The sequence below is a fragment of the Augochlora pura genome, chromosome 2 (genome assembly GCF_028453695.1).
Source record: "Augochlora pura isolate Apur16 chromosome 2, APUR_v2.2.1, whole genome shotgun sequence".
NCBI classification, from domain to species: Eukaryota; Metazoa; Arthropoda; class Insecta; order Hymenoptera; family Halictidae; genus Augochlora; species Augochlora pura.
In genome coordinates, this window is record NC_135773.1 from 16,481,391 (window position 1) to 16,505,257 (window position 23,867).

At 42.1% G+C, this 23,867-nt stretch overlaps 1 protein-coding gene across 7 annotated transcripts in view; it reads left to right on the forward strand.

The window, feature by feature from the left end:
* The window catches only part of LOC144478415 (uncharacterized), a 248,983-nt gene that overhangs the window by 130,476 nt on the left and 94,640 nt on the right, over nucleotides 1-23,867 (forward strand). For 6 of the 7 annotated variants that reach the window (XR_013495341.1, XM_078196269.1, XM_078196275.1 and 3 more), the window contains 8 exons: nucleotides 159-414; nucleotides 9,594-9,804; nucleotides 12,734-13,244; nucleotides 14,050-14,659; nucleotides 15,725-15,941; nucleotides 16,069-16,317; nucleotides 18,310-18,685; nucleotides 22,859-23,153. Coding sequence is in view for 6 of the 7 variants with exons in the window: in XM_078196269.1 (XP_078052395.1) it covers nucleotides 159-414; nucleotides 9,594-9,804; nucleotides 12,734-13,244; nucleotides 14,050-14,659; nucleotides 15,725-15,941; nucleotides 16,069-16,317; nucleotides 18,310-18,685; nucleotides 22,859-23,153 (2,725 nt within the window). In the remaining variant the exon portion in view is untranslated. The remainder of the gene's footprint in view (nucleotides 1-158; nucleotides 415-9,593; nucleotides 9,805-12,733; nucleotides 13,245-14,049; nucleotides 14,660-15,724; nucleotides 15,942-16,068; nucleotides 16,318-18,309; nucleotides 18,686-22,858; nucleotides 23,154-23,867) is intronic. The other variant, XM_078196271.1, reaches the window with a different exon arrangement.

Below are 23,867 nucleotides of genomic sequence, written 5' to 3' on the forward strand. Positions count from 1 at the left end.
CCCCCCCCCCCCCCCCCCCCCCCCCCCCGAAATGATGCTTTAGCTCGCACGACGTCTCGCAGGATATGCCTCGGACAGGCACTTCGGATAGTAGAATGAGCTCGAACTGCGCGACGTCAGGCAGCAATTTGCTAATGGAATGTAAACGGTGATTGCAGGTTGTCCAGGCGGCGCCACTTCCCGTGCCTGTGCAGGTGCGCAGCAAGAACGATGGCTCGGGGGTGGTGGCGGCGTCGGTGTCGGGTGTTCGCAGACGAAGCGGCTCGCAGGGTTTGCGATCGCCGGCCGCGAAGAGGCCACTCTCAGCCCCGGTCGCCCTTCAGGGCTGGCTACACAAACAGGGCTCCGAGGGTCTCATGCTCTGGAAGAAGCGGTGGTTCGTCCTCTCCGAGTACTGCCTCTTTTATTACAAAGGTCAGACTTACTTTCTTTTCTCTTTTTTTTTTCTCTCGTTTTCCTTATTCCGACGGAATTACATGTCGCCTCCCTCTGCACCTTCCTCTCCCTCTGCGCCGCCTCGCCTGTTCCCCGCGACAAAAGCGGAACGAGGAGTGACAAAGAAAAGAAAATGCACTCCTATCTCCGGTTTCGTCTCGTTCTCGTTTTTCCTTTCGCGCATTCTTGGCACAACACCCCGACACTCCTGACTCGTAATTCCGACGGCTGTTCGTCCGATATACAGAGAACGTCGGTCTCCTTTTTCGGTGGGACGTTTCAAAATTGCTTTCGATTAATAGACATCCAACGAATTTAACTATCAATGAAGTCAATTCGTGAATATTGAAGGCTGAATTAAGAACCTTGTAAAATGCAATAACAGAAACTAGATGCTAGAACACTTTTATGTAAGCCACTTTGTAACTTTACCGGAAAATAGTTTTTAAAAATCGAGCGCAATATTAAATTAACATATAATTCGATATCAAATTAACGTAGCAAAACATTCAGTCACTCCACGTTAAATTAAAAGCAACTCGTTATGTATTCGTTATCGAATAAACGTCACAATTCTTTCACGATAGAATGATACCGCCAGTGTTGCAAGTATTTATATGCGATACTCATCGAGATACAACATAGCAATTTATTTTATTTGTACGGATCCGACCAGAAACAATCAACAGTCCATATACTTAGTTATCTTTATTTGATTCATCGTAACAATCGTGAGGGGACAGTCTGCGCAGAGTTAGTAACAATCTAGATGCTGATAAATAGACTGAGTATGTTTATGCAAAATAAAAATTGAATGCAGCTGCTGCAAGAAACAGGAGCTGCATAAACATTGATCTTCGTTTTGTTTATGAGTTGAAAATAATGTAATCAAATCAGTAAATGTTTGTAATATTGTCAGTGTTTATTTTCCTCTACTCATTTTTCTCGTAAATTCCGCAGTCCGTAAGTAGCAGTTTCCAATTTCCATAGTACGCGCGGCGAGAGAAGGTAAACCGCTGAGAACAGTACCGAAGAAATATGGCGGATCTCTTAATCGCCCATGGTAACCATCAGCGGAATGCGTATTCCGATAAGAGGATCGCGATGGAATTAACAATTTTTCATTCTGAAGGAGCCGGTCTCGCGGGTACAGAAAGACTTTTGGCACGGCTTCAAGCCTCATCTCGCTGCACAGCCGTTGCTTTCCACCGTTTTACGCCCGACCAATTTCCGCTCCAGCCTCCTACTGCCTTATCCCCTCCCTTCTGCAACGGCACGTCCTTAAATCTTTTCCGGCAGATCGTTTCCAAGGAACACTAATTGTGCGAGCTCCTCCGATTGCGTACTTACGTGCAGCGCGTCATCTGGTCACTCTCTCTGTCTCTCTCTCTCTATCTCTCTCTCTATCTCTATCTCTCTCTCTCTCTCTTTCTCTCTTTCTCTCTATCTCTCTCACTTATCTTTCCCGAGAGCGTTGATTTTCTTCAATTTTTTCCGCCTCGTGAATTATGCCCCTTACGACTAAATTTATTTAACACCGCTCCGGAAACAGGTGTCTAAACCCGGTTAAAAATGTTGTCGAGGGGGTAGACACTTCCGGCGGCTGCAAAAAATAGAATTTGTTTTTTTAATCAATTTTACCGGAATTCTAGAATATTTCCAGAAAATTGTACATGTTTATTTATTTTTTATTATACATATTGCACATATTTACAATATTGTACAGGACTTGAATACATTTTTGGAATTTGGAATTTTTAAGAACGTAACTTTGCAATTAAATGTGAAATTCGACGACCTTTTTTGATAATAAGAATGCCTCCCACGATAAATTGTTATTATTTCTATAGTAACTAATATTTTCGAGAATCCTTGTGCCGTTTACCAAACCGCAAATTTTTATCCGCATATCGGTAGGAATTGTTAAATACTGAAGTCTCAGCCTTCTGCAACAATGACGCTTAGCAATCGATATTGTAAGAAATAAGGTGACGAAACCAGCATAATTTTTTCGTACAGCTCCGCCATTTTGCAACACTTGGCTTCAGAGAAATTTCGCAGGTGAAAGCCGCATTAATCGATCCCGATAAGGTTGAAATTTCTCGTAAGGTAATTGCGCTGGAAAGAATTTGCGATCTGCACCTGTTCGCAGACACCCCAGGGCGGGGTTCGTTCGAGAAAGGATTAGAAATTAAAATAGCGTAGCGAATTCGGGGCAGAGTTTTTCTAGGTGTGATCACCGGACAAAATGCTGCTTCTCTTACTATCGCGTTGCTTTTTTCCCGGACGGTTTGCCGTCGCTCGCAGCTAGAGACTGCCGGCGCAAGTAGTATCGGACAGTAATTGGTCGGACGGTGGCGGTTGCCAATTAACGACGCGCCACTGCCGCTACTGCCACCACTGCGTTTGTTCCCTGTCACCGTGTTATCACCAAATTGCTATCTGACAATAGAGAAATTAACATGCAATAGACGGAATTGTATACCGCATAGCTAGTATATACCGGGTGGCTAACCAAACGCAATGCGCATAATCATGCTCCACTTGTTTCGAAGAGCAGTCTTATTTGCCGTGTTCTGTTCGTCCATTTCTATTTATAGTTAATTTTCCGATTCCATTATCTGGATGTTGACAATTATGCAGTTTAAGACTAGAATTACAGAACCCTTGACACGACTAACGTATATCATTTCATAATAATGGCAAGATTGGTTTTATTTTATGTACAATTTCTGTTATAACATATACTTGAATAAATGCATTTTTGTTATATATACATGAATAAATGCATTTCTATTAATATATACTTCAATAAAGATGCATTTTATTTTGACTCATTTTCGCGTTGATACCTGATATTAACTCTTTACGGTATAAGCTATTTTAATCTAACATCCAGAACACGTATTCTCAAGTACAGTATTTCTATTTGACATGATTTACTGCAACTTATAAGTGCTACAGTACTTGTGCATTTAACGGGTTTTTAAATACAATTGTCAAAATTATTCAGGCAATAATATAATAGTAATATAGAACACAATTTTGAACACTTTGACTGTTGCATTATTCCCATGTGAGTGACAGAAAAATTAATTTGTACGTTAACCTAGTATTTCATCCTAACTTGAACAGAATCCGCACGGATGTTATAAAACTTGTTGACGTCACACGATTTAATTTCGCAAGTTTAATTTGTCTAAATAAAAGACTGTCATTCTTTGAAATTTTGTAGGTCGCATACGTGGCATTATCAGTTTTCATAGCGCCACACAAGTGGAAAGGGTTAATTGGATATGCGGATGACAAAAGGGTCAATCTTGTTTATCACTTGCGAAAGATCTTAATTCAATTTTACATCGTCCCGTCTTGCAACAATGTTAGATTTCCAAAAAACAGCTCCGTTTAGATCTTTCGAACTCATTAAACTTTCACGTCGGTTGTTTTTTCCGTCCATTTTACCCGATTGTGTAAATTAGATTTTGAGAACTGGATGTCAAAGGTTGAATAGGATTAACAAGAAAATGAAAATAATCGCGATAATCGCTGAAGAATTCCGAGCGCTCTCAAATCGGATTAAATTCTTTCGAAAAGGATAGCTGTACTTACCACAATAGAAGCGGAGAGCTGAGCAACTAACGCCCATTTCTCATCGGCCTGAAAGTTTATTAAAACGCGAGAGATCTAATTGAACAAATAGCTATACGGTCGTGTATTTACGGATCCCATCCGCCGTTCGCCCGTTTATTGCTGCGAATATTAAAATGCGCATTAAACGGGTTGACGCCAGGATGGAGTAGAACGCGTCGGTAAATTAATTTACACCGGCGGTATAATAACCCAGACACGCGTTGTTCCTATTGTGAGTCCTCGTCATATAATATCGCGTTAATTAACGCGATTCGCGTGCGCGTAAACGGCTCGCTCGGTTGTTCTCGTCAAAAGAACAGAACAACGAGACGCAAATCGGCCCATTCCCTGGTGAACGCGTTCGAGATTTGTTCAACCTCCGACGCTTTTCACCGCGAGCGATTTTACTTGCGTTTACGCTTTGATAAGCTCATAATCCTATCACGCGTCAAGCAATTGAGTTTTTCAAACACGTGTTGAACAAATCTAAGACGAATCTGAAATTCGAGTGGTCTCTTCGATGTTTAACCTCTTCCAGGATGAATTTTTATAGCAGGGAACAGTCTATTTAATTTTTTCTTTTTTATTTATCATTCGTCTCATTTCATTCGATGAGGGTTTGTTAGTATTGCTGAGGGATTCTGTAACGAATAGTTTTTCAACTGATTCTCATTTTCTTTACACTTGGTATAATCATAATTTTAAGAGAACTAAACGTACACATGCGTGGCCAAGGGCGTGAAGAGGTTAATATTTGCATCGATATTGTAATACAATTAATAATTGTGTTATACGTAATACGATGCTGCAGAATAAAATTTTTCTGCATTAATTTATGAGAAGTAAACGATAATCAGTCCCGTTCATCAATAATTTGAACACTTGTCATGGCAACCAATATTATTGTTTAATTATGTAAATATCATCTATCTTTCGCGGTTAATAAAATAAATAAAACATGAATAGAAAGTAAAATTTAACATTCAGTTACTATAAGTACCAATATTATTATATAATTATTTAAATATTAGATACCTTTCGCGATGAATAAAATAAATCAAATAAGAATAGAATAAATAAAACAGATAAAATAAATTTTTTTGATAACGTTATAAAAATATAGAAATATTAATAGATTTACGACCGCATGACCGCATGGTAAAGAGTTAAAATATTGAAAATACGATGACGATATTCTTGAATTCTCTTCGCTTATTTATTACTTTAAAATTCGTTTCCTCACCTCTATAAAAGATGCAGAAAATCTTCAGTTTAATATAAAAGTTGACGATCGCCTTGGACATTTTAAATAGCTCGATAACTTTAAATAGCAAACTAACATAGCTTTCTTAACACATTAAAGGCGGGAGTCGTAGTACTACGATTTATCTCGACTGTAGCTTAAAGGCGGGAGTCGTAGTAATACGATTTATCTAGTGTTTAGTTCTTTTTTAATATTTCTTATAGTTTTATGATTTTAAATAAACTTTTTTAAGTCTAAATTTTTTATGATTAAACAAAATATCGCCCACTCTAGGAGGAAAAACGAGGAGGGGCGAAAAACGAGGCATACTTTCGTCAAGATACCCCGCCTTTAATGTCTTAATATATTGTATGCCGGCGATCATTTCATAATTTATAAAACTCTACAATTTAAAGTTGCGATCTTCTCAAGAAACTGTTCAACAGGACCAATTATTTGAGCCGTATGTCAACAAGTCATGTCCAGTAAGAAAATCTGATAATTTCGTTCGGAATTATCATCCAGAAAAAGATTGTTTAAATTTCTCTTGGTACGGTGCAATGACGCCTTAACCCTCTCCGTACGAGTGGCGGATATATCAAACAATCACATGAACAAGTGCCGAATATATCCGGTGTCCATGTGATGGCCGATATAAATAACGGAATTTTATATAAGTATGTTTTAATATTAAAGCTACAAGCAACGCCTTTTGTTAAAAACGTTACCTTATTAAGCACAGTTTTATTTCACGCTTAGGAAAATCTTCATATAAAAGAGGATTGACCATGTGTGAATTTTCGGCGCTTTGTATAGCGAGAGTGTTCAGAGCATTTGTGCCGAAAGAGTTAAGGCTTCCATGTTGTTCGAAACGTTCTCCAAAAATTCCTACCTCCATTACCACTTTCCCATTGTCGTCTCAGTTTCCGCGTTAGCCTGCAACGTCCGAAACAATTTCAGCGATGGTAAACGTCGAAACGGTGCGCTCGAAGGGTCAATATTTGTCATTCACTGTTCGAATTCAGTTGTCGACATTTTCCGAAGAAAGTAGGGAAGAAGTTGACACGAGGATCGAGGTCCGCGATTAAAACGGACCGTGGCCCGGTTCGTGCGACGTCCACGGCGAAATTTATGGCAGTTTTTCCTCCCGTTCGCGCTGCTCTGTCCACGGTTCTCCGTTGGTGATTTATGCTCAGCCGCCCTCCTGCCCTCCGACGACGAGCCGGCCGCTGCTCGATATCTAACGCGTGTCAATGGCGTTCGAGCCTGTCGGAGCCGTCGAATCGAACGTTTCGATTTGTCAGGCTTCTGTCGCATCCGCGGAATCATTTCCTCGCCTGTGTCCGACCCCGTTCCTGCGATCCGAGTCGGCTCTCGATCCCGACCGATCGATCGCGACCCGGTCCTGGAGCCATTCGCTGGAAGCCCCTCGTCGTATGATAATGACGTTACCGCCTCGAATAGAAACCTTTCAACGCTCGAAAGTATATTCCTCTGGGTGATTCCGCTGGTCTCCGCGCGCGTGTGAACTGTCACGCGAAGAATAACTCTCATCATCGCTGTGATTTCCTTCTTTTGCCGTGTCCCTCTTCGCCGAGTGCTGGAGGATGACGCGGCAGGTTTTTAACCCTTAGCGGCCTGGACATTTTTAGATTACACAAGCAACCATAACTGCTCGATTGACGCTGTTAGGAAGCAGTTCTATACGGAGAGAAGAACCCTGGAAATGGTCGTGTATTTATTCAGTCCTATGCTTCTTATTATTTGCGGTTTTCTTGCGATGGAAATCAGTATAGCTGTCGTAAATAAATAGTATTGCTGTTGTTAGTAGACTGCGGATTTTTATATAAAACGAAAATTATTCGCATCTATTGCAACAAACAAACGCCAAATAGGAATTGATCTTCTCCTTTAACGAGTTTGATCAGCTAAAACTAGTGCATTGACATTCATGGATACTTTTAATCTATCCGCTGCTTTGAATCTCATCAACACATTTTTTCCATAAGTACTTAAAATCTGGAGTCTAGTTGTTAATGTTAAACAGTGGTCTATGATCGTTGCAGCTATGGACCTTAATCATTTCCTTGATAGAACGAGATGTTTTAATATGATGTTTTAATCTTGTTTTAATGTAGAAGAAATGAATAATGTACATATTTAGTAGATCACGTCCGGAATCTTCATTCCAAGTGGTTATGTAGATTATCATGTTTGTTGCTCTTAGGTTATTCAATTTTTCAAACGTATTTCATTTATCGCTACCAAAAATCTAGTCACATTATATAGTCGGTTCAGTAAGCCCCCTTTTCTTTCAAAATGAGTTACGCAGGACAAACATATTTTTCTCAAGGATTTTTCGATTCATTTCTTTGCAAATAAACGATAGATAGCAGCACGTATATTAACCCTTAGGGCTCTATGGACGCATATATGCGTTTGACGAAAGTCGCCGTTGTGGCCGAAGGACGCAGACATGCGTTTACTTGTACACTTAAGTCATAAAGACCGTAAGCACTTGCCGCGCGCCGTCCCTACGGACCGTTTCGGCTGGGAGTAGTTAGAGCCCTAAGAGGTAACCCTAAATGTATGAATAAAATCAATTTGCTTTCTCTAAAAAAACATTGACATATTTCTCTCGTCGGTTAGGTCCATTTCTATTTAATCTCATAATGAAAATCGTGTGATTTGCAAAATCCTTATTTATCTCAATGTTAAGATTAATGCATTCACAATGATTAGCTTTTTAGCCGTGCATATGTCGTATAATCCACCGTCTAATAATAAGACAATAGCATCACTGTTCGCGACGTCCGACCAAAGGCACGTCTATTCTACTCATCCCGGGTCGAAAAGATGCTTCAAAACACCAAACTTTAAAATTTGTGCAGAGACCCTGGTCGATGCCAAGCTTTAGTCCCCCAAGATCAATGTCTCTACTGATTCCACCCGAAGAAACTGTAATAGATCGCATTGTCTCCGGCTCTGCCACTAACAGAATCATCTGAAAAGAGCCAGCGACCGCGGAGAAGATAGTTCGCGGCCCCATCGTCGGAATTGCCTCTCGACGAGGAAAGTTCTCTCGACGCGTGTTCTCGATTCGACTCTCGTTTTCTCGTGGTCGTCGACAGGTTCGTTCACCGTCTCGTCCCGAGTCTTAAAACGATACTCTGCTTATTCCGCGGTCGACAATGCTCGTGCCTCTCGCAGCAATCAGCCTACCATGGAGCAGCGTGCGCAGTGTACGTCCATTGAAGGCACTCCCGCGTCAAACGATTCCGGGAAGATCGTTTTGTCTGGCTCTCTGCGGATCCATTCCGTCGAGGCAGCCAGCCACGCGGCCGGCATGCAGCCCGCGCTTCATCCCGGGGAGCTCGAAAAAAACGAGGCAAGAGGGTCGACGTACTCGCTCATTAATGAGAAATATTCATCCGACTTGGCGGCGCGAGCGCGTCACGGTGAAATCCGCGCGTGAAAGGGATTCCGAGCCGAAAGAGCGCCGCGAGTGCTCGCGCGAGTACACGGAATGCCGTTGAAACCCTCTCGAGAACTCCGTCTTGTCCCGGCGAACCCTGCCGATCCCTGTTTCATCCTTTGATGCCTCGGTATGCGGAATTTATGCTTGTAACAGCATCGGGCATTTTTTTTTCTGGCTCTGTTCTCTGAAATCGTCTCCGTGTTTTATATTATTCAGACTATAGAGACGCCTGTATGGAAATCTGCTGAGAATAATTTTTATTCTATTCGTAAACGGGAAGCGCTCATTCGTTTCAGTTTACTATTGAACAAATCTAAAAGCTGCAATGGTTTTCAAAAAATAGGTCTAACGAAATGTTTATCATGCTGTATATTTTAAACAACAATCATACAGAAGCAAAGTAAATGCACTGTTGCCTTTGTATTTTTAACAGAGAAGACTTCGGTAAAATTCATTACCTAGACGATTATAGCTTCCAGTGGAGTCGGCATTTTATTATGAAAATAATTGCTTGCACTTTCTAAACGTTGATAAAGATGTCTACAAAATTTGAAACTAATGTTCCTGTCAGTTTCGTTGAAAGCATGTCTTAACCTGCAAGATGCACCTACCCATAAACACATTTTTGCAAAGCTAAATGATTATATCTCTTAACAGAGTTACAATCATTGCATAGAACAAATCAGTGTACATTAAGCGTTGGTAAATGTTTGTCTGCAAAATTTGGAATTAACATATCACGAGCGATATATTTCACGTACGTGTTTGACGAGATAATGAAGATTTTGTTTTCCAATGTGCTCGTAGGACCGGAAGAGGAGAAGCTGCTCGGCTCGATACTGCTGCCGTCGTACCGGGTCACCGTCTGCAAGCCCGAGGACAAGGTTAACAGAAAGTTCGCGTTCAAAGCCGAGCACGCGAACATGAGGACCTACCACTTCGCGGCGGACAGCCGCGATAGCATGAACCAGTGGGTGAACGCGTTGACTCTGGCAACGCTCCTCCAGGACCCCAATCCGTGAGTGGTTTCGTGTTAATTTTCCACTGCCGATATTATCTTCCCACACGCTTCTACCCTCGCCAGAGAACGAGCCACTCTCAGAGATTCGAGGCTTTCGGCTCGGGACACCGTTCCGTTCTCACGATGCTTGCGAACCTGAAACGCGCTTCTACGAACCAATCATCTTCCAGCGGGCAATTTCACCTGCGTTGAAATGTTTCAGGGAAGGTCTGATAGACTGTGATAATATTCTACAACAAATTGTCTTCTTTCGATTCTTTCGTCTATCCTTTCTTCGTTTCTGATCATTCTCTTCAATTTCCTGTGAAGAAAGAGATTAATCCTTTGAACTCTAAAGCCGACTTTAAGGCGCAAAAAATTGTTACATCCCGCTTAGAAATAATTTTTACATTTTCAAATTATTAGAAGTGTAAACGTTGCATGGGTCATGATCTCATACGCATAAAATGCAATTAATCAAATATTGCAAGTGGTTGTAGCGTGCGTGATCCGGCTCGGAGGATCACTGTTTAGGGCGAAGGTTGATTTGTCGCTGGTTCGATGAAGTTATTAATCAAAGGCCGTCACAATGGCCGTACAAAGGTTTTGAGAGTCTGACGAGTCCCTGCTACTCTTCGTTTCTGAGCGTCGACGGGTAGCTCTTTGGTATCTTTCGGGTGTCCTTGTTAACTGTCGATTTGACTCTTGATTTGACTCTCTCGTCTTCGTGGCTGTTCGTGTTCCACGAAGACTCCTGTCTCTACTTTTTCGTACGAGGCGAACACCTATCAGCCAATACGAAATTAGTTGCAAAAGACCAAGTACCGCCCTTCGAAATGTTGTTTGCGAAGGTTCCTCCAAATTCCCCCAAATTCGCTGGCTGCACAGGGTGGCTTGGCGTACGTTAATTTCCACGGTGCACGGGGTTTGTGATACGTTAAATGGCTATTGAGCACCAGGAGAAAGTCCAAGCGTCCGATGTGTCGTCTCGGGCTTGGCGTCTTTCTCCTGGTTTATGGTGCCAGATGCTTAAAATACGTAAATTGCCAAAAAGGCTCTGCAGCTCAAAAATAGCCAGGAAGTCACGTACGCATCATAAACCCAATCCTTATAGAATCCTTAACAGCAAGTATAGGAGATCAGGGAAGCTATATTGGATTTAGTATCAAAGTAGCTTTGAGGGCAAAGGGTTAATTGCTTCAATCGTAGAAGCTACGCGAATGCTTCTAGCAGCAGACGACTCCCTGGACTATTCTGAATGTAATGGGATATATTTTAATATCATTGCAAGTGCTTAAACTTGTTCGAACAGCGTTTGATGAGTACAACTTTAAGGAGTGTTTGTATTCCAACTCTTGAAGCTACATAACTGTTTCGTTCACAAAGCGATACTTCAGACTCTCTCAACACACCATGATATTTCCCTTGAAACATTTAAATATTTAAACAATATTCGCAGAATATTTAATGCGCTTACTTTTACGCGATTCCCGATTCACTAATGTACGAGATCTGAAGAGTACAGTGGTGTTCACAATTACGGAGTCAAAGTTATATTTGTACTGATATTGAATCAAAAATGAAGAACAAAGTTTATTTGTTTATATCTATCTTCTATTATTTCTAACATATGATATTCTCTATTTAAATATCACGAAAAATGTAAACGTAACTTGGGTCTATTAGTATTTGCGTCATTCTATGTCGCGAGTGGCAACGTCAGACATCAAAAGCATGATGCAGAAGCACAGCCGGATCTCTTCCCAACCTATTTGCTCGCGGTCCCAAAATTGCCATGCTTCAGAAAGACGCATCGGTGTCGAAACTAGCAACGCGCACCCCGTTAATTTGAAAAACCATTCGACAAATAAGGGTAGACGGATCGCTCTCTTCGGGAGAGGAGCACGCGGAGAAGGTCCTCTGGTCTAGTCATTAGCTTTGAGAACGAGCAAACTCGAAACCGCTGACGGACTCGACCGGACAGATGGAAAATTCGTGCAGCACGGACGCTGGCAAATGAAACGAGCGCTCGCAGTTTTTCGCCGGGACAACGGCGCAACGACAACCGGATCCCCAGCCTCTCGGCAACTCTGGTTTATCCGCGGTTAACTTCCCAGGAAGCAAACTAACGAGTTGGGTTAGTTGGGCCGCGATTACGCGCGGAACGAGAGCCTGCATCCTAGGCGCATCGCGGCTGGATGGAGGATGCACCGTGGATCGGTGCATTCGCTGCTAAACCAGTGCCGCCACCCCCACCCCGAGGGGAAACAAAGCGAATTTCGCGTTCCGTTTGCTCGAACTCGGCTCCTCCGACTTACCCGACCCCAGCTAATTGCTCGGAAAATCGGCTGATTGTCTAATCACTTCGAACCAAGGGGATTCGCTGAATATTCGCCATATATTTCCTGCGCAGATTTTATTTGGAGGCAATTTAAAATACCTATCCGAATATAAAATATTTTTGACCTGCTTTTTTACGCATTTGCATCGCAGCGTCGTATGAAACACAGTGATCTGATCATTAACTTTTTGGTACAGCAGTATGGAAGTAGTCAGTGCACAGAACTACATTACAGTACTTACAACGATAAGTTAATTGCCTTTCTTTTTCTGCTGTATATTTTAAATTGTTGCAAATTATCATCGCCGTAATTACGACGATCATCACCTCTTTAAAACGACGATCATCTCCTTAAAACGACTAAAATCTGCATTCAGATCTACTCAACGCTTGCGCTATCAGCGTCACTCGTGTCCGACCTCCACGGTCTTGTATCTCATGCAATGGAAATACATTGGATTAAACAATGCGTCACAGAAAGATCCGCTGCATTTTAACAGAATACGACGAATCCGCGTTGACAAACGAAAGAAAATCGACGATTCAATTCTAACGTCTCTACAAGGCTAAAGATGTCCTAACACAACTGAATGCCAATTATTTCAGCGGCGCCGGCGAGGCAGCAGTAGTGATAGAGATCGCCGGTCAGCAAGATGGTGAACGCAGTGCACGTCCCAGCGTCTCCTCGATCTCCTCGATCCTAAATCAGAGCGCGGACGACAGCGACTCCGGTTTCCACGGCTTCCAATCTCGTGACGAGCCCAGCCACGCTTCCAACAACAACTCCAGTCCGAACAGCGTGAACACCGCCTCGTTCCCGAACCTCAGCGGTAGCAACAACTCGAACACCAACAACGGGAACAACAATGTGAACAACAACAGTGGCGTCACGGTGAATACTGCGAATAATAATATCAACGAGGGTGTTCAGCCTCTGGTGAACGGTTGGATCCAGCAACAGTCGCAATACGGGCAGCCTGGAACGTCTCAGCACCAACAACAACAACAGTACGGCACGCTGATGCAGTCTGGACAACAGATGCAACAGGTCTATCCACACCAGGCCATAATGCACCAACATATATCCCACCAGAATGCGGTGCAGGCCCATCATCAAGTAAGAATACGTATTTATTTGTAACAGGGCAATAATATTATAGTGTATCGCATAATTGTTACAAGAGTTAAAAACATAAATATTCAACAAGCGATTGCGTAACAAATTACAGCAAAAATATCAGCGCTCCCAGGCACGTAATATTGCTGTTCGTGTTTCGTAAACGTGTAGCTGACAGTTCATTATCAGTGGCAAACATAAGAGAGATTGCTAGCTGCAAATCTGTACTAATTTCTTACATATTTCTAATCGATTTAATTGATTACAAACAATTTTCATTTGGATACGTGTCAATATACAATTTAGCAAGTATTAAACCACAACAGCGCCTCTTGTAGCAAATTCTAAATGTACCGTTCTGGGTCTCTGCAACGCCAGTTAGTAAACGACAAAACGTTGGAACTACTAGCCAGACAGTGGTGCCATCTGTGATAAAATTGGAAAGATTTGTTCGAGCTACAGTCCCAGCGATTTGCCATTTACTAATTGACTCAGTACGGACCCAGAATAGAACTTCTTTATTTCACCATAAGAGGTGCCATTTTCGATAGGTTCCTCAGATGATTCTTGCCGAAATTTACACTATTTCTTATAGCGAACGCGATGAGAATCATCTGTGTTCTTTGAGTACAATAATAAATGAACTTTCCTTGCATAACAGTATACTTTTTTTATTTCAAAATTGATAGATTTCGTGCTAGTTTTCGCACAAATGTTACTCTTATGGGAAAAATCACTTTAAAAAATATTTAATTTTCTCCATATTTGTAATAACATTTGCAACAACCGAGCTTTCCGCTATCAGCAGGTTCATCAACAGAAGTTCCAACAGCAGCAGCAGCAACAGCAGCAACAGCAGCAGCAGCAGACCCAATCGCCAGTGACTGTTCAAACGGTACAACCGATGCCAAGGAAGTTCGGTCAGCCTATCTACGCGAACGCTCCTCCAAAACCAAGACGATTAACGGACGGTTCGACCGAATATTCAACACCATCGCCGGATCCTGACTACCGGAAGTCGCCAGTGTCGCCAGACGTTACCGTGACCAGCAAAAGCCCGATGTCCGACTACGATAGAAGTAGCGTGATCTACGGAACGAGAATGAGTCAGCCGAGCCAGCAGAGCCTCAGGACCGATAAGTCGGGTTTGACGTATGGCTACACTCAGGTGCAGACTGAAAGACGCACACCGGATACTTATGGTCGTAGCGCGGCGAAGCCTAGATCGTCTAGGGGCAACGGTGACTACGAGGAAGTTTATGGGGCTCCGCAGCTTTATCAGAGACCGGCTGGACCCGTAGGATACTCGAAGGGAGCTTCACCGGCGCCTATTCCCATCCCTCTTTATGCTCAGCAGCATCAACAGTATCAGCAACACCAGCAGCAGATGTTATCACCGGCTGCCACCGCTAATAGTCAGTAAACGATCAATCTTGAACGGAATCAATTTATTAAGTTTATTTGGATTAGCTAATATTTCGGGATTCGTCTATCTGAAGAGCTTATTTTGATCGTAGAATGTTTATATATACAAGTGTATATCAAAATTATTATAACTCCGGCAAACGAGGGGTTCCTGATGTCGTTTGAAGTATCTTTTCCCTTTGTTTAGAAAAAAAAGTAAATACTTAGTAATATTTTTGCTACGTGACAATGGTAATTTTAAGAGGAACGTTGTTTATCCCAATTTCTAAATAACTGAAAAATATTTACCAATTTTTCTGATCTGAAATAGTAAACAGTTTCATCGTGACAGCTGTTTTAATTTTTTGGTGTGCATGATACATGATACGCGGATTGCATTTTCGCTGAGGTAAAAGTTACACCGAATGACTTCAGGAACCCCTCATTTTCCGGAGTTACAATAGTTATGACGCACCCTGTATATGACCCCATTCACAAGTAGCGGGGGTTATTATACAGTAGGCTCCGCCCCCTGACCAAGGGGCGGAACCAAGTTACAATAATTTTGATATACCCTGTATATAATCCCTTTATTATTTGTGTCTGTTTAATACAATCGTCAATAGTGTTTGATTTCCGTTACTTTAAACGCGCAAGTAATACAATTAACTCGGTGACATGCATATCAGAGACGTTATAATTCTAATAAGTCTTTTGGGTGTTTTTGTTTTAATATTTTTGTTTGTTATACGCAGAATGTTAGTAGAAAGTTGAAACCTGCTTACAGTGCGTAGTACGTCGTGTTTGCAGTAATTTCAGTGATGATTTTAAAACGTCCGAACTAACTTGTTTCGAAGTGAAATTTCTTCGAAAAATTCCGGGGTGAATTCAAATGTTTATGGAATGAGCAATATGAGCGAATGTTTACAGCAACTACTGGCTTAATCACGGAAAGTTTTAATTAGCTTGTTCGAACTAGATTCCCTTATGTTTGCGTTGAATAGAGCGAATGATTCCAACGCTCTGTACCACGAATAGGAAGCTAATCGCTGAACGTGATCATTTCTGTGAAATAGTGCCCATTATGAGGCAACCCCGTGCTCAACCACCACCGCGACCTCACAGTGCCGATTTTCTGGAGTACGAAGCCACGAGGAGACCTCAGCAACAAATGCCAACCCACTGCGATGACTCGTTGAATCAGCAGAGGCGTCCGCAGAGGCCTAAGTCGAGTTTGGACATAGTTACCCCATCCGATGCCGCCAGCGACGGATATTTCTACTCCGAAGAACGGTAAGTACATATAGCCACGGCTGCCCCCTGTTCCGCTAACTTAGTTAGGATGCGTCTCGAGAACTATCGAACGGATATTGGCCGAGGTTGCAACGGCGCGCTATTATTTTCGGTGTGTTGGGATCAGATACGCGGCCCAGATGCGGCAGTCGGCGGTTTATCTACACCAGGCGCCGCAGCATCACCAGCAACAAAGGAACCAATCGCTTTCACGGGCGACAATGCCGGCGAAGCTAACGGGAGTCCGCGACAGGGCCGACGAAAGTAGGATAGCCACGTTGCCGGAGGCTTCATGCTCCGGGCTGAGACGGGGACAACGCGAGCACGTCCATCAGCAGCACGTGATGTCGCATCAGTCGCTGCAGAGGCACACCGAGTGAGTCGACCCATACGTCAGCCCTCGTTTTCATCCCCTCGAGTACCCCTTTGACAGTATCGTTAAGATATCGCAGGGTGCCGATCTAAATTGCCACCCCTAATTTTCATATTTTCCCAACGTTCGAACAACGTCTAAGCAACTGCTAAGCTCTGCTGACTACTGATTATCAGCTCGTTCCCAGACCCTCGACAAACGCAGTTTCACATTCGGATAACAAAAATGAATTAATACGATTTCACATAGTTTTCAGACGTGTATCAGGTGACGGCAACAACATTCTGCCATAGTCGCGGTTTTCCTCAAACTCACTATACTTTTTCGCGAATTAATATTCGCTTGAAAATGATCTACTTCTGCATAGATTGATCTACTTATCTATAGTCTGATCTACTTCTGATCCACTTCTATAAAATTTGTAGAATTTGATCTACTTCCGTATAATTTGATCTACTCCCGCATGATTTGATCCACTTCCAAATAATTTAACTGGAAGAGTCCAGCCGAAAATTGAAATAACAGAGTCATTGCTGAAGTTTTATTGGTCATTCGTTGCCGATGGTCGACAGAATGGCCACAAGTCGTATAAAGTATGTACAGCTTGGAACCGCGCCAGTATTCGGTTAGGCGTGGCTTTATTAAAATTCCAAGGGCGCGTCGGGGCCGCGAGAAAAGTATCAGAGAGTCGTGTTCGTGAACTATGCGGCGGTTTGTTAAGTGGAATGCTCGCCTAACTGAAAATCAACTATCAAAGACACGTTCGCTTTCATTCAGAAATCCGCGACCCACGAGCTCCACGAGCCGTTCGGTCGTTGCACCTCGCGTTCACCGAGACGGAAACTTTCAGAACGACTTATTGCCGACAGGAACTTCTTCGTTTTACGATCAACTCCTTCCTGTTAATGGCAATACCGGTTTATCGGCGGTCTCTTCGCTGGGATCTCGAACGTGCAATTTCATACGTATCAATTTTCTTTTGCATACTTTCCGATCTACTTCTTCGGGGTCAAGGTTAATCTATCCATCAAACTTAGACATTAAAGAGGCGGTTAGTAAAGAATTAGAGACCCACCATCCGAGTGTTTATTTATAAACAAAATTTTCTTAGGATCAAGTTTCTGACAACATAGAGATAACATCGCGGAACAATCAACCAGGCGGCAATTCTACATGTAAAAATAAGTTGAAAAAAAGAATAAGATTTTCTCGTTTAAAAATCTGTTTTCGAAAAAATTAGGTTGATAAAATGATACTATTACATAATAATTCTACTTCTTGTTACACTGTACAAGTCAAGAGCGTTTTGTAATTAAGTATTCTTGAAAACGGGGCTTTAAATGAAGAAATGGTACTCTTTTTTCCGAATTATGGTTGCAGGTAGAATCACTGTCCGCCCGTTTCTACTATAATTTTAGATACACCCTGTATATCGAGGTTAGGGTCGATGTAATAGTGTCCCTTAACTACCACACCTACTAAACTTACGTAATTACTACTAAGAGTCTCACAGACCGCTAACCTCTGCTGAATTATTATTGAAATAGAAGTGATAAATGAGACATTCTTACTTCGCACGTCAATAATAAAGGGATCCAAGTTCGATTGAATTAGTAACAAGTGAACGAAAACCGATTCATCTTTTATGATTTTTGTACAATATATTATCATTAGCAGACTGCGAATTACATGATTTTACGATAAAAATGAATAGAAAGAATATCAAAACGTAAAGATATTAGGACAAGTATATTTTTATTTCATTTCGGTTTCTTACAATTGAATTAACAAGGTTTTATTTTGCATAAAGACCGGCAACAGTCCTTGCCGAGGCCAATGTCGTTGATCTCGCGCGTCAAGGTTCCCGATAAGATGTCCCATCGAGGGTTAGTTAAATAATTGTAGAGCTTTGAGAGGGCGCGAGATAAGATAGCGCTCCCGATTCAAAGGGTAGCGATCGATTGGTGGTATCAAGAGGTTTGTTTCGGGGAGTAGGGTGAACAGCAGCGAGGCGAAGCTGAGGAGGTCCTTGCGCGAGAAGAGCTACGAGCCGAGTAGCCGGGAGATGGTGAATCACGTCGAGGACGGGACGGTGCCGCGAAGAATTCCACGGGAGTACGAAGGGTGGGGCAGGCCGGCGAGTCACACGAGTCACACGAGTCACACGAGTCAAGGGACTCACGTGGCTCAGACGTGTCACGCGCCTCGCGCCGCTGCCCGCCGATGGAACGACCAGCAACAGTTCTGCAGGTCCGCGTCCGCGAGACTTCCGAGGACCCGGCACCCTGCTGCCCTCGACCAGGACGAAGACGACTACGCCGAGCGATCCTCCGAGCAGGACTCGAGGGACGGTGAACGCAAGATCCAGCAGGTGAGTCCGGTTCCTTCTGTTTCGTCCTATTTCTGCAATAGATGTCCAAATTATCGCCACCTTAACACTTTACCTACCGGTAACCTAGAAATCGGCTTTTTTACCCCAACGTTTACCGATCAGGATCCTCACCAATCCCTAAATCAGCTTTTAAAATAGATATGAAATAAATAAAATAGATACTGTTTAATGCTAACGTCATGAAAATATAAAAATGTTAATAGATTTAGTTACAATAAAAGAAAGCGAATACTATAGAAAGTACTTTCACAAAAATTGATTTAACATTTCTATAGGCAAAAGAAAAGGCCGAATATCTGGTCGGTAAAGTGCTAAGTTCGCCGCCTTAGTCAATTATTTCAGAATCTGTAAAACCTGAAATTCATTCCAGTTTGCAGTATAATATTGCTTAAAATCTCTTTTATCAACGAAAGTATTCGATAAGAATAAATTGTCGCGTCTGGCCATGACATGGCAATTTTACTTCTTGTCTCACTACAAGCAACGAGAACTTGGCGCATCTTCTATCTAGTTTCCCTCGAAAATACAGCTTTAAGTGAACAAATATTGTTGTTTCTTCCAACTCATACTTGCATAGAGATTGTCTTCTTTCGGTCATATCATCAGTTGCTGACTACGCTGTATTTTAATAGAGTCCTAGGAGGTTGACGTAGATTTTCTTATTGGACTTCCCGATTGGCTAATTTCTCGCACTAATTAATATATCAGTATACTGATATACAGGGTGTCCCGGAATTTGTAGTACAACCGGACAGGGGGGGATTCTACATTAAAAAAGAAGAAAATATTTTGGTATAACATTTTTTCATCCGGTGCTCCGTTTTCGTGATAATTGACTTCAAAGTTTGTTCTACTTGTAAACCATTTAATACAATTTGCTTGTCGTGTACTTCACTGCTCTGCTTGTCTCTCTCCGGGACAGTGTTTACAAACAGTGATAACTATGCGGTTGAAACAATGCAAAGTGTGTCTACTGATTACTCATTTTTTATTCTTTTTTACTACTTACCATTACAATGCTACAATAATTGTTGAAAATGTCCTCCTTGCTGCTCCATACATAAGTTTGCTCGATGAATTAATGACATTCGGACGTTGTTGGAAGTTGTCATCGCTTTTTAATTTTTCGAATGCGTCAGTAATCTTATGTTTCAAATGTGTAACATTTGAAATATCGTTCATGCTATAAACTTGTTCTTTGATATGACCCCATAAATGAAAATCTAAAAGCTTGAGGTCCGGAGATCTTGGTGGCAAACGTATCCTACCGCTGCGGGCGAACCAACAGGAATAATTGTTATTTAAAAAATTTATAACTTCCTCGCACAATTATCACTGTTTGTAGGCACTGTCCCGGACAGAGACAAGCGGAGCAGTGAAATACACGACAAGCAAATTGTATTAAATCCTATACAAGTCGATTATCACGAAAACGGAGCTCCGGATGAAAAAATTTTATACCAAAATATTTTCTTCTTTTTTTTTATGCAGAATCACCATCTGCCCGGTTGTATTACAAATTCCGGAACACCCTGTATATGCTATAACAGATTAGTATACTAATATATTGGGATACTAATATTAGTATCCAAATAGAGTGTTTATGAGAAGAATTTACTACAACAGAATGGCGCTCTTTATATGCCTTATCTGGGATTTTCTCCAAGAAAATCTGAACACTAAACGACATTTTGCACACGTTTTTCTCAATCGTTCGGAATACGCAATAGATTTTCATCAAATCAATATTCCTAAAATTGATCAGCATGAAGAGCGTTAAATCAGCTTGACGTCGCAGGAATAGTACAACTAGTTTCAGGGTTGTGTGAAACGATTATTATAGTGATAGGGCTCGATTGTCAGCGATGGAATCGCTGGTTTGACTGATGGATGTTGTCGCGCAAGGTCATCGAGTTGTCCCTTTCAGTTAAGAAAGTTGTCTGGTTAAGTGAATTGACTCGCGAGCTGGCGAACTCCGGAGCGGCCGGGTTAATTGAAATTAGTAGATAGATAAGCGGGCGACATAGATTTATTAGCCTGCTTCCTGAGATGGTGGTGGTACAGTGACCTCGTTACGAAACGCCCACCGAAAGAATTCCTGATCTAGTTCCACGTGAATGTTTACACCGGGCGCTCAATTTCTAAGGCGTATCCAATAATTGACAATTTTGCGACGCAAACATTGATTTCCGAATTAAATGTACTTGGTAGTGCATGTTCACGGTCGATTTTTTTCTGAAACGAAGGCTCAAAACGAAAAATTACACTCTTTTTATTTGTTTCCTTTTTCATCACCGTCCGAAATCATTATTAATGATTACGGCTACTCAGTTAGTCAACTATTCGCTAACTTAAGTAATAACTTATGAATACCTTAAGTAATCGATGCAAATATACAATATATTATATTACATAGCTGATAATAATCCTGAATAATTCTTAGACAATCTGCATGTATTTCGCGATTCATCTGGATCGAATAGTAATATAATGACTACTAATTTATTCTATTGTTTATTAACGATTACTATTACCATGATAAACTTTCATGAGCAATTATAAAAGTAACCACTGAATAACGGATCGTTGTTCAAGCATGCCGATCCCAAGACGACGGGTGAACTCATCGATAAAATATTCGGACCACGGATTTCGGAATTCGCCCAGCGGCGAAGGTAACAGGATGTCTCGAGATCGCGTTACCGGTTCACGTAGCAATCGGCGAGGTTACGATGAGATGAGTCACGAGTCGTTCGTTCGCTTTCCTCGTGTGATCTCGAACCGTGTCCGACCGCTGACGGACAGAACAATTCGTAGGCCTCGCAGCCAAAACCGATGATTCATCCTCGACCGCGTGCAACCTGTGTCCGCTGTACCTGTACCTGCATTCTAAGTCGCCTCCACCGCGTGCCGTTCCATAATAACGCTTTCACTGCGGTTAGTCCGATCATCCTCGTCGTCCCGGCCAAGCTATCCAACCCTTTATGGATCTTAACGCCCCGAATAGACAATTTTCTCTGGACAACGCGCATTAGAGACTGAGCTAGCTTACCGGTTTAGGTTTTATCGTTAGGAATTGTTTTCGACAGATAAGAGATCGGCAGAGGGATTACTGTTATCAGGAATCATTTGACAAGATTAAGCTGAGGCGTTTCTGCAAATAGAAATTTTCGCGGGATATTAGTTTCGTTGATTAAATTATCACTTCGATAGAATTGGGTTAGGAACGATTTTAATGTCGAAGATCTGCATCGCGACTGGCGATATCGAATATGCAATTGCGCTAGGTTCGATTATTGATATCCTTCTGCAATAATGGCGTATTTGCATAAGACTGCAGCAGTCCGATAATTATTACGCATTTATTAGGACCGGCGGACCTATTACGTAGAATTAAACAAGCGGATTCAGATATTTACAGTACATTAGAATTTATGAAATTGCAATGAGAGCATTATTGGAACATGGTACATATTAATGAGCGTTTGTTCCGGCGATGTGCAAATTTTCGTTTTCGAGTGTGCACATTAGAGTGCGCCATTAAATGTGTATCATTTTACAATGGGCACGTTACGATACAGATTTAATTGCAGCAAATAATCGTATCGAATGACGCAACTGCGACAATTATGCAACTGCTCTCAATTATTTCATGAATCGACTGCTTGAGAGAAATTATCGTAGCACGAAGTCCTTTCCTTTCACGGGCAAGGATACGTTCGTATAAGATTTTATTTAAATGAGATCTTATTCGCGCAACAATTCATATGAAAAGTAATCGATTTTAATAAAAATGACAAGCTTTATATAAGTTGACTATTACAGTAGTTAAAATCTATCTGATTCCGAACGCATTCAAGAGCAGAGATCAATTACTCGCATTATTATTCGAGTAATTATGCAATCCCAATTCGAATAAGTTACTTAAATCGTAAGAACAATAAAGAATTATTCGATTAATTTTGTATTGTTACAATTAATTTGTTATTATAATATGGCTGAGTAGATAAAGTAATTTATAACGAGCCATAAATAATCGTTATTCGACTAAAGAGAATGCATTCGGAAAATTGTAAAGAGATATTCGAAGCAATTCGAAGGTTGCGGAACTCTGTTGGAGAGCACGGCAAATGTAAAAATGTGACGTTGCAGCGTGAAGAGTCGATGAAGCGGCTGCTGGAGTGGAAGCAGCGGATGCTGCAGTCGCCCCTAACCCGGAAACCGTCCGCCTCTGCGACCAGAGGCAGGGCTCAGAACGAGTTGTCGAGCTACTACAAGCAACAGGCGCTGCTGGAGCTCGCCGCCCACGAGGCGTCGGTCGCGGAGGGCCGTCACTCGAGGCGCCGGGACGACGGTCACCGTCCTCACGTACGCAGCAAGAGCACCGACGGAAGGCGCACCGTCGCGAACGTTTCTCGGTACAACAGCTACTCCAGCGACGACGAAGGTAGGGACGACTCGCCTGAACTTTTTATCTGAGTTTTGTCGCTTCGCCCCAGCCGTTCGTGGGTCTCCTCCTCGGAAACAAAAACTGCTCTTCTACGACCTGTATCTAGCACTTTCGAATCCGCGAGGACCGCTTTCGATGCCGTCGCCGTTGCTTCAAACGAGTTGCTCGGCTCGGCAAAGCCAAGCACTTCGAGATCGCGAGACGCGTTACTCGGGCACGTTCTTCGGCTGCCACGCGTGCCGCTCGTGGCTAGCGGAACCATGTGCCAGACGCAGGCTGACTTTTGCCACGTTGTTTCTTTTTACTTTCGAAATTTCAAGCATGCTCGGAATCGTACGATGTCGATTAGCTTTTCGCGTGCAGAGGTAAACTCAGTTGGTAGAAGAGCGCACCGGGTTAACCATGTGCAGGTGCTCGGTTCTTCTTTTCAATGACGTTTTCAAACAGAGTTGCGCAGAATTAGAATTAATCAAGGAATTGTGGTCACAAAGTAATTCGATTACATTAGAATTCAGTCGTATTGTAATTCGTAATTCGGATCTCCATTCAATTCAATTACGATGCAATTGCCATTGGACTACAGTTGCAAAGGACTAAGTAATTATATTTCATTAATTATGAAATTTAATTATTTAAAAATCTCGAATTACGATGTAATTGAATTAAAATGACATGAAAAGAATAATAAATCAATAAAAGGAAAGGAAAACG